General features: G+C 35.2%; 1 protein-coding gene across 1 annotated transcript; it reads right to left on the bottom strand.

The window, feature by feature from the left end:
- Positions 1-4,342: 4,342 nt before the first annotated feature.
- LOC141671313 (monothiol glutaredoxin-S17) lies at positions 4,343-8,588 on the bottom strand. Its single transcript, XM_074477501.1, has 3 exons — positions 8,232-8,588; positions 6,414-6,488; positions 4,343-5,993 (listed from the first exon to the last, which is right to left on the bottom strand). Exons 1-3 carry the CDS (start codon positions 8,403-8,405, stop codon positions 4,761-4,763), a joined length of 1,482 nt encoding a protein of 493 aa, XP_074333602.1. The 5' UTR covers positions 8,406-8,588; the 3' UTR covers positions 4,343-4,760.
- Positions 8,589-11,647: the final 3,059 nt, after the last annotated feature.

The following is an 11,647-nucleotide window of genomic DNA, read 5'->3' as shown; positions in this document are numbered from 1 at the left end:
TATGGTAGAAGACGAAGAAAGTTATACCCAAGTACGCCATGAGCCTGAACAACCAACTCCTTTTCAGAATGATCCAGCAAAAGAATTTTCATTTGACAACATCTCACCTTCAAAGTGGAGAGATAGAATTTATGAAATGCATCCAGCCTGGAGCTACTATGTCATTAGTTGCAAATAAATTTGTGGCTAAATTTCATGGCAGACTAAGACAGTGTTGGATTGCTCTTGGAACTTACAGAAAATCGATATTCAAATAAAGTCTAAATGTGGATGCTTTGATTATGCACATGCATAATGGGTTTTTAGGAGCATGGAATTACTATACAAATCAAGCCCGTGAAGAAAACTTGAGCATGAGATGTTCCTCTTATAAAAGAAAGGATCTGGAAACTCACTACAAAAGGATGTCCAAAAGGTTTTATGCTATAAATGACATCGATGATGATAATCTAAAACATACATTCCTAAATTTCCTTCTAGAACCTTCGGGGAATGAAACATCCAGGATTCTACAAATTAATAAGCTTCCTATCAACAATACTTTACTTGAAGGTTCAAAATATTTTGTTAGCTCTGGAAAAAGTTATGTAACCAGAATAAATTTCTCAAACAGATTGAAGAACAAAGTAAAAACCTTGGTTCAACTTGTGATCGAAATGAACTCTGAATCAAATGTGGCAAAATTTGTTCCTGTGAATGTAAAAAAAGGACAAATTTTCTAAGTACAAGAAGAAGGGAGGAAATAAACTATTTTCCAAAAAGAAGAAATGAAAATTTCTAATAAAGAAAAAAAGAAACATCAAGTCCTCCATATGTTACGTATGTAGAAAGAAAGGGCACTTCACGAAGGAATGCCCAAACAAAGAGAAGAACGCCAAACTTATCGAAAAAATTTCTCTAGTGGAAGACATTGAAGACGATGATTTGGAGTCTTTATTCTCTCTTAATGAAGAACCAGACACCATCCTGGTTCTTGGAGCAGATCTTTCTGACTCAACAAAAGAATTTGATGATGATGTGGTCTTATTTGATGATATATACACTCTCACACCTGGAGAGAGTTTCTTATGTCAACCATCTCCATCAGCAAAAATGCACTTTTTCCAGGAAAATGGGATAAGCCAATTCCAGTTATAGCATTTTTTTAATACAAGAGCTACCTCCTCCATCATGAATCCGGACATTTTTCCAAAAGAATATTGGAATACGTGCTACAGGTCTTTTCATGCTTCTAATGGAGATAACTTTGCGATTACCCTAATAAGGAGAGCTACTAACATCCGGTTTCTTCCGGGATATGTTATAAAACATCAAGTTTATGGTTTATAATTACCTAGAAAAGATCTGTTAATCGGATTTGATATCTTGCGCAATATGAAGAGGGTACCATGGAGCAAAGAAGACCTAAAGCATAAGAATCATTTGTGGCCTTGAATGAAGACTCTACACATATACCATGTAGAGATCTTAATTCCAATCAAGGAAGATATAGCCAAATTTTCATATGCGGAGGCAGGAGACTCATACAGAATTCCTTTAAAAATGCTCTCACCCACTTTGGAAAAATCATGAATTCTTTGTTCATCTGTAATTTAAAAGGAATGAAGACATCAACCCTACTAAAGCAAGCCACAAAGGCATGAATCCGGATCATTATACTCTTGCAATCAAAGAAGTTGATCAGTTGGAACAAGAAAGCGTGATTGGAAACACGAAGTCGCAATAAGCTCACGAGGCTTTTTATGTGAATAAAAAATCTGAACAAGCCAGTGGAAAAGTAAGGTTGGTAATTAATTATCAGCCTTTAAATCATTTTCTTGAAGATGATAAGCTTCTTTTGTCAAAAAGAGAGGTACTATTTCATAAACTCCATCAGGCCCAGATATTTTCAAAATTTGATCTTAAGTCAGGATTCTGGCAACTTGGAATTCATCCTGATGAAAGGCTAAAAACTGGTGTCTGCATACCAGAAAGATACTATCACTGGACAGTAGTACCATTCGGCTTGAAACCAGCTCCGTCACTATTTCAGAAGGATATGTCAAAGATTTTCCAGCCGATCAGGAATAATGTTCTAATTTATATTGATGATATTTTGTTATTTTTACCAGATGTTTTATTAACAAAATTTCACGATTTAGTTAAAAGTTATGGAATTATGCATGTAGAAAAGAAGATGATAATTGGTGAAACAAACATTAAATTTTTAGGGATGCATATATCTTAAGGACAATATCAACGTCAGCATCACATCACAACTAACTAAGCTAGATAACTTCCCAGAAGAAAATTTAATGTTCAAACAAATTCAACAGTTTCTGGAAATTGTCAATTACATGGCCGAATTCATACATGATTTGGTCAAGTTCGGAACTCCTCTCACCAATCAACTAAGAAAAGTCACCAATCAACTAAGAAAAGATGCTCCGCCATGGAATCAAGCATGTACATACATAGTTAGAAAACTAAAGTCTTTAACAAAGAATCTTCATGCACTAAAAATTCTACTGGAAAAAGAGTATTTCAAACTGATGCAAGTGATAAATTATGGGGAACGGTCCATCTCGAGGAAGCTAATGAAAAAAGATAAATATGTGGTTAAAAAAGTGGAGCATTTAAAAGGTGGGAGCTTCACTATCAATCCACTTACAAAGAGATTCTTGCATTCAAAAGAGGAATTAAAAAAATTCCAATTTCACTTGATAGGGCAACACTTTCTCATCGAAATGGACATTTCCGCATTTCCAAAGATGTTACAGTTCAAGCAAAAGATGTTGTCTCAAGCCCAACTTTTGAGATGAGCAAACTGGTTCTCACATTGGAAATTTGACGCCAAGCGCATAAAGGGAAAGAATAATTTTCTTCCTGATTTTTTGTCAAAACCCAAAGGACAATAGCTTTAATATTCCCACTGATATATTCCATTTAGATAGAGAATCTTCCACCTCATATAAAGGACAAGGGACTCTGGTTTATCCTAAAGAAAAAAAAGTTCAAAGTTTACTTTCCTAAAGAGGCATACATGTTTTTTGCTCTTTTGTGGAAATGTGTTCATTTTGCATGATATTCGATAAGACAGATTTATTTCCCCGTCTCTCAGTGACAGACATGAGACCCTGCATAAGAAAGTATAAATAGTTTTACAAATGGTTGACTCTCTTTGACAACACCATGTTCTGGTGTGAAAATTTGAGACCAGAAAAAATAAATGGAAGAAGAGATGATACCAATATTACAATTTACTAAGAAAGGTACATACCAATATTACAATTTACTAAGAAAGGTACAACCATCAAGGAGCTTACAAGAAATATAAGATGGAACAAGATTATCATAAAGATATAAGAGATATAAGAACACACCGAAGAACAAACTGAAGTTTATTGTTTATAATAGAATAAATGTCTAAGACTTAGATGTCTTAGACCAACAAAGTGATCCTATTTATAGTCCTGGAGGCGATAACTTGATATGATGAAATTTTACAAAATAATCAGATTTAAATACAAGTAAAGATATCTTATCTTCAAAGAAGGGAATATTAGATATCTTATCTTCAAAGAAGGGAATATTATGAAATTAGTTATTATACTTATGAAATAAAGTGCGTGGTATGTATCAAAATAAAGTGTGTGGTACATGTTAAGTGAAAAAATATATTATTATCATATGAAAATATGATATCCTTACACGTGTTTAAATATGACTGTCTGGTAAAATATGACTGGCTGGTGAAGTCGTCATCTATTTAACTACTTCCTTGCCGAGGAGTTGAACCCTAGAAAGTAGAAACCAAGTACATCTAAAGAGCATCATATTTTTAAGACTTTGACAGTATGCATATAAACTCTGCAAAAATTACGCAAATGAAGACCATTGAGCAACCAACTCAGTAATCTGGCAATCTTCATTGATTTCCAAGGACATGTTACCATCACACTTAAAACCCTCAGGAGTGGCCTCTCTCTAGCCCATGAGCCTTTTTCACCATTTGAAAGGGTCTGCATTAATTTAATTTTTTTGTACAGGTAATAGTATACAGAATTTGAGTATATAATAGATATAATGTTTAATGTGCGCAATTACATATCATGATAAACATAAAATATTATAATGATATGTAACATGTTATTATCTGTATTGTTCTCTAAACCGACTCTACAGATATTTTACTATCATGACCACTGTGTTACAAAAAAAACATGACATGTTAGCATAGACAAGGCATGACAGTTGTGTTTCTGCTATCCATTCCTTGGGCATTTTAAGTCTTAATTCTTTCCTATGCTCCTTTAACCAAAAAAAAACTAAACTAAAACTAAAACCACCAACAATCAACAGCTGAAGAAATGCAGGAGGCATATATACCAACACTCCCCCTTCCATATCCAAATAAACATAAAGCACAAAGTGCAGAAATAAACTATTGAACTGTCTAGATCACTGATCAGACAATTTCTCTATATAAAAAGCAGACAGAGTGACAATTTCTCTATATAAAAAGCAGACAGAGTGACATAAAAAGTACCTAAATTTTAACATAAAAGTTGAAAGATATTCTGCAGACAACCTGGGCAGCAATTTTTCTAATAGAAGTTTACTCGATCAAAAACCATCCGGTAACATTTATATTCCTAGTGATGAAATATATAGTTCACATTCAACACACAGTGTAATGCTTCAGCGAAAACAATTTCAATGTAGATAAGCAGATTACAGATTAGTTGTTCCCTTGTAGCCGATGATATCAATATCATTGCCTATTCAGAGAGAGTAGATTTAAGCTCACCACTGTCCTTAAGCTCCATCACTATATCACAACCTCCCATCAGTTCACCTTTGTAGTAGAGCTGTGGAAAGGTTGGCCAGTTCGAGAGAGTCTTTAACCCCTGTCTCACTTCTTCGTCAGAGAGAATATCAAAAGACCCAAATTCCACACCTTCCTCATTCAGAGCATTGACTACTTTGGAGCTAAAACCACACTTTGGGGCATCTGGTGTACCTTTCATGAAGAGCATTACAGGGGAAGATGTAATCAACTTCATTAGACGATCTTCAAGAGTTTGTTTCTGAATAATCCCTTTCTCGGCTAAGATGTTTGTGAGCTCTCCGCTCTTTTGCATTTCCAAGACAATGTCAGACCCGCCAATGAGTTCACCCTTGATGTATAACTGAGGGTAACTGGACCAGTTTGAGTAAACTTTGAGACCTTGTCTCACTTCTTCATCAGAAAGAATATCAAAACTTTTGAAATCCACTTTCTCCTCCCGAAGAATATCGACCACCTTTCGGCTAAAACCACATTTCGGTTCATCAGGTTTTCCTTTCATAAATAACATTACAGAGCCCAAATTGATGAGACCTTCCAGGCGAGAGGTCAAGGTCGCACTCAAGCCGGAGGAGTCTGCAATGCCACCTTTCCCAACATCAGGTTCTGTCACTTTCACCTCACTTGTATGCGGGCTTTCGATACCATGATCTCTAAATACTTCTGTTAGTTCACCACCTTCATGCATAGCAATAACAATATCAGACCCTCCAATAAGCTCTCCTTTGCAGTATAGTTGAGGATAAGTTGGCCAATTAGAGAACTTCTTCAAACCCTCGCGAACCTCATTGTCACTTAAAATATCAAAACTTCCAAACTTGACATCATATTCCTTCAAAATGTCAACGACTTTGCGACTAAAGCCACACTGGGGCTCTCGAGGGCTTCCTTTCATGAAAAGCATGACTTGATGCGAGTTGATAATCTGTTGGAGTCGCTTTTTAAGGCCATCGCTAATCCCAGATATCAACTGGCTGTCCGCTTTAGTAGAACCATTATCCGCAACCAAGTCCTTAACAGTTTCGAGAATCATAGGACCTGCGGCCATCCCTAAGCTGGCAGGAGCTGCAGGATCCCCAGAATTGACAGATCCAGCAACTTTGGCAACTTTATTAGCTAAACCAGATGGATCTGCACCTTCCAAAGTATCGATAATCTTGCCATCCTGTGATATTGGAAAATAATATGATAAGCATTTATCTGGACTAATGGCGTCAATAAAAAACAACTTTCAAGATTCAAAGAGTCGTTCATCTTTAAAAGTATACACCAAGACTTCAGTGACTCGTTCTGTACTTCCATAGACATCATTTACATTCACATTAAAGTCTTTTTAACTCTATTAAAAAATAGTCACTCGTTAAAAAAAACTAATCCAGCCAAGTACTGGTCAAAAAAATTATTAACCTCCCACTTACACAAGTATTCTAAAAAATTCTTTCGCACAGTTTGGATATTTTGGATTATTTAATCAAACTCAGTGACATACAGGTTACACAACACTTCCAACAGGTATAATGCAAATTCCATTTTCCACATCCACATCAAATTAAGAATACAAAGAACTTTCAAACTGATGTTTTACCTTAAAGAAGACAAAATATGGCACAGCAGAAACAGAATATGCCTCTGAAACCTCTGGCAGTTCTTCAGCTTCAACCTGAATAACAAGCACGGCTGTTAAAGAAATTGTCCAAGTAGGAAAATAAGACATCAATGAGAAAAACACAGAAGTGGAATTTATGCAGCAATATTACAAGAAATTAAGTAAATGAAACATTTAATCAAGGGAAAAAAATTAGATCTCCCATACAAAGCAATCACATCGACAACGCTGTCAAAAGAAGTCCATTAGATAGTACTGTCTTCAAGAGAAGTACAGACTTTGTATACATATATTTGTGTGTGTGTGTTTCATGTACTTTAAAATAATTTTCTTAGTTTGATTTATTTGATCTTCATGTTTGATTTTAAATCTTCGTTATTGATGGATTTCGGAGAGTCGGATACCGATGTAAGTGATTCAGAGATATGTGAATACATGGAAAAATCATATTCATTCTTGAAGAATGAAAAGTTAAAAATCCAATTAACAGCCTATGTCGTCCCTTTTTCTATACTAGAAAGAAGAAACAACTGGTGTGGGCAAAGGGTCCTGAAGAAAAGGTAAACAAGAGGCCCAACATCTTGTGCTTGTACCCGGAGACTGATCTAGAAGATTTGTGCAATCACTCAAGTGGAGAACCTGCAGCTCAAAAGAAGATGAAATTTGCTTTGGTTGTGGTCAAAGTATGTAATTTCAAATAACCTATAGGCTATTTGAAAGGTTCTACAACCTACATACGATCAAACAAGCATGTAGGCTATTTCAAATTAACATTTTTTGACCATAACTGACAAAATCACGCTACAATATTTAGCAAATTTCATCATCTTTATATTTGCAAGTTCTGCCACCACTTGAGGTGGCTGCACAAGATCATCATCCTCCAGGTACCATGTGGTACCTAATGCAAGATGTTGGGGTTGGCCCTTTTGTTTTGTTTACCTTTTCTCCTAAGGACCCTTTACCTACACCACCGAAGGAGATTCCTGTACTTGTATTCTTATTTCTCCTTTCCCGTATAGAAAGGACGGTGTAGGCTGTTAGGGTTTTTTTACTTGGGTTCTTTTACTGGCAATTTTCCATTCTTCAATAATGAACATGGTTTTTCTTGTATTCATATATCTCCGAGTCACTTAAATTGGTATCCTGAAATCTATCTATAATAAAGATTTAAAATAAAAAAGCAAATCAAATAAATCAAACCGAGATAACAAACATTTGCAACTTAGATAATGCATCCCTCCATCATCCGACAGTACTGCATATAAACAAGATACATGTGAAAAATGATAGTAAGAATTTGCATCATAAATTGCTTATTCTTTTTCATCTAAATAAAGTTTGTGTACAAGTGACCATTAAATCTAAGTTCAAGATTCGATTTTTATATTCTTTGCTAATTCAAAATTCAATTTTTTTGCTTCCTCCTAACTCATTAAAATTACATAAAGAAAACACTTCAAAGAAAAAAAATCACTAACAAGCACCTTAAACTTATCATACTAATAAAACCACTATCCCAGTCAATTACAAACAAAACAAGTAACCATAAAAACATTAACAAGAAAACACGTTAAACACAACAATATATACATACATGGAGAGGGAGAGGGAGAGGGAGGGGGGAGGGAGAGAGAGAGGGAGAGAGCAAGAGAGGCAGAGAGAGGGAGGGAGAGAGAGGGAGGGGGGAGGGAGAGAGAGAGGGAGAGAGCAAGAGAGGCAGAGAGAGGGAGGGAGAGAGAGAGAGAGAGCAACAGAGGGAGAGAGAGGGAGAGAGGGGGGGGGGGAGAGAGATACCCTGAGAAAAAGAGCATGGGGAAAATCACTGGAGAGATGAGAAAAGACTTGGTCCATCTGCTTAGAAGCATCACACCAAGAAGCCCAGAAGTGTATAATCACAGCTTGCCCTATCTTAACTTTCTCATCGAGCTCTGATTTTGATACCAAATCTTTCACTGACCCAGTAGCCATTTTCTTGTTTCTTTGCTCTGCAAAAAACCCTAAAATTTATAGGAAGATGAATCTGTTTTATAATCCCAAAAAAAAAATGTATATATTCAGCAGCGGCCTTTTATATTTTTATTTTTTTGTGGTTTTGGAAAGTGTTGGATATCAAAAAAGAACTGCGTGAGTTTTAGGCTTGGTTAGCGCTTCCACATTGCAACTTGCAAGGCATTTCGATACGTCATCCATGAGGCGAAGAAGACACGAATTTTTTTTACTTTTTTCTTCAATAAAAAGGGTTTTGTTTTATATTTCTTATTTTTCTTTTATATTTCATACTGAACAATTAAAATACTTTTAAATTGTAGATAAAAATTTAAATGACATAGGGATAGTTGAAACAAGAGGCTGTGGGTAAATTTTGCTAATCACTTTTATTGACCTCACCCTGGGCCTGTCAAAAAAATTCAAAAAATTCAATATCCGTCCGAAAAATCTGTATTCGTATCTAAAATAAAGCGGATATTATATGTATTATCCGTATTCGAATTCAACGATTGCGGATACGGATATAGGCATATTCGTATCCGATAATATTCGAATCCAAATAAATATATTTTATATTTAAATATAAAATTTAGATTATATTGAATTTATAGTTTATTTATGTATATATATACATATATATATGGGCTATTAGAATCCATTTTAGCATGGAAACTAGAAACCAAATAATTTTTTTAAAAAAATTACTTCGAAACATAACACATATATTATGTAAATCGATCGTTAAGAGATGGAGAAAAATATACTGAAGTCGAATTTTATAAAAAAACTTACCGTTTGACGGGAAAAATCAAATTAAAAACGGAGGGGAAAACTGAGATTGGGCGTGGGAGTATGTAAATTAGTTGGGTGTTGTGTTTCTAGGAGGACCATTATATTAAATTGATCTAATAGTTTAGATTAGTTCCTATTTTCTTTTATTAATTTTGGTTTCTATTTGATCATTCCCTGACATATATATATTTATTAATTTTGGTTTCTATTAGTTATTATGTTTATATAAATTTTATAGACATATAAAAAAAATCATTTGAGTTCAACAATTTAAAGATAACGATTGTATTGAAAAGATAAATAAAATTATTTTTTTGAAAAAGTAAAATATGATTAAATCACTTTATCTCTTATTTTAATTTTCAAAAATGAATTTTTAATTTTTACTATATTTTTTCAATTTTTTTAATTTTTAATATCAAATAAAAAATCTGATTGAAAATCGGATTCAGATCCGGATATTATCTGTATCCGGATAGTATCCAACGGATCCGGATTCGGATATTATTCTTTAAATATTTCCGGATTCGGGTATGGATACAGATTTTCAAATTTGGATACGGATACAGATATATGCAGATCTGTATCCGAATTATCCGTTTGACAACCCTACCTCACCCCCTAATTAACAATTTCACTGTTTCCAACGTTATATGTAACTTAAAAGAGGATGATTATTAGTTAGCAAAAAAAAGAGGATGATTATTTGCTCAAGGCTCTGTGTCGCATATGTTACAATATAAAATCGGCATAAATATTTTTCGAATTATTAAAGAAAAGAGTTCGAAAGAAAAAATGAGTAAATTGAGCTCCGAAAAACATGTCACTGAACCCCGAGCACGCCCTAAGAGGTGCTAGCTGCGTGGCGCGACTGTTTGCAACGACCATCTATGATGAGAAGTTGCGATAAAATTTACGATAAATGTTTGCGACGAATTTTTATAATAGTCGCTACCGACGAAGGATGTATGACAATCGCTACGATGAATGTTTATAACGGTCAACAACGAAGACGAACATTTACGACGAAAGATAAACATTAATAAGAAATCCGCGAAATAAGATGTTTCACAATATGTAGAGAACGAATGCGATCATCGCTGAACAAGAAGTGTCATAGGAGTTCAGATCGGGGCGGCCGTTCTGCGATGTGGAACGAATAACAATAAAAAAATTGAGGGAATGTTGTTCCTACAACTCGATGGAAGAAGAATTAAACTTAAATAATCAAGTAAGTGACAGAGAGAAGCCTTCAAAAAGGCTTTGAACCCCTAGGGAAGGGGAACATTGATAAGAAGTCAGCGGAATAAGATGTTCACAACATGCAGAAAACGAATACGATCATCGAAGAACAAAAAATGCCCTAGGGGTCTGGATCGGGGTGACAGTTTTGCAATGCATAATGAATAACAATAAAAAAGTTGAGGGAAGGTTGTTCCTACAACTCGATGGTAGAAGTATTGAACTTAAATAATCAAGCAAGCGACGAAGAGAAACCTTCAGAAAGGCTCACCTTATGGGTTCGGATGAGCCTCCAACCCCCTCATAGCTTCGAAGGTTCAGAAAGGGATCCCTGAGGGTTCATCAGCAGGAACTTCCGAAAGCTCGCTTCCCCATAATTATTTGAAGGCACCATTTTTTAGTCCTTCGAGTGTCCTCGTAGGGGAATGGTCTTTAAAATATAATGTGCGCTTTGGGAGCCTTGCTTCCGCATTCAATGGGTTATCCTCGTTAGGAGACTTTAAGGATTCATTAGTACTTTACATTTGTACGCTTGAGATTACTCGTCATATAGTCTGGTGGGTTATCCTTATCGGGGGTGAGGATGTGCTTTAACATTTGCGGTAAGTCACAGCTATACCTGCAATTATAATTGACGAAGATAGCGGTAGGGGAGGATATCCACCGACGGGGGAATTTGCTTATATGTGATGTTCCGAAGTCGTAATCGTGACTTGATATTTTGTGACTAGACCGCATCGCTGGCAATCCTAAAGCCAATAGATGTTCGAGTTATAATAGAAAGTTGGTTCGACAATTTTTATTGGGCCTCAAAATGAGAAACCAAGTTCATATAAAGAAGTACGTAGGCACATTGTTGGGAAATCTGAGAAGGTAAATATAAACCCTAGCAATCATAGCCGCTTTTTAAGCACAAATCACCGCACTCTGCCGATTTTTCTAATCATCGATCGTTGTTGTAGACCTTGATTCAGTCACAAATTTTGAATATTTGTTAACCAAATTTCTCCATTAATAATATTTATTTAAGGAAATGCATTAACAAAAAATTATATTTTTTGGCTAATTAATTATGTACCAATCTCTAAACCCTACCCTTGGGCTATAAATAACCCAAGGAAAAGGGGTTTAGGGGTTACTCACTCCTACACAATCTCATACACTCATATACACACACCCACAGTCAC

Source organism: Apium graveolens, chromosome 7, assembly GCF_009905375.1.
Source record: "Apium graveolens cultivar Ventura chromosome 7, ASM990537v1, whole genome shotgun sequence".
In the NCBI taxonomy this organism is placed as follows: Eukaryota; Viridiplantae; Streptophyta; class Magnoliopsida; order Apiales; family Apiaceae; genus Apium; species Apium graveolens.
Note: the sequence above shows the minus strand (reverse complement) of the source record. Positions and strands in the feature narration are given on the sequence as shown.

Excerpts from the sequence above, each read along its gene's own strand:
- LOC141671313 (XM_074477501.1), bottom strand. The coding sequence starts at position 8,405 with ATGGCTACTGGGTCAGTGAAAGATTTGGTATCAAAATCAGAGCTCGAT. Across the intron at positions 6,489-8,231 it reads CCCATGCTCTTTTTCTCAGG|GTTGAAGCTGAAGAACTGCC; the intron begins GTATCTCTCTCC and ends CTTGTTATTCAG. Across the intron at positions 5,994-6,413 it reads CATATTTTGTCTTCTTTAAG|GATGGCAAGATTATCGATAC; the intron begins GTAAAACATCAG and ends CCAATATCACAG.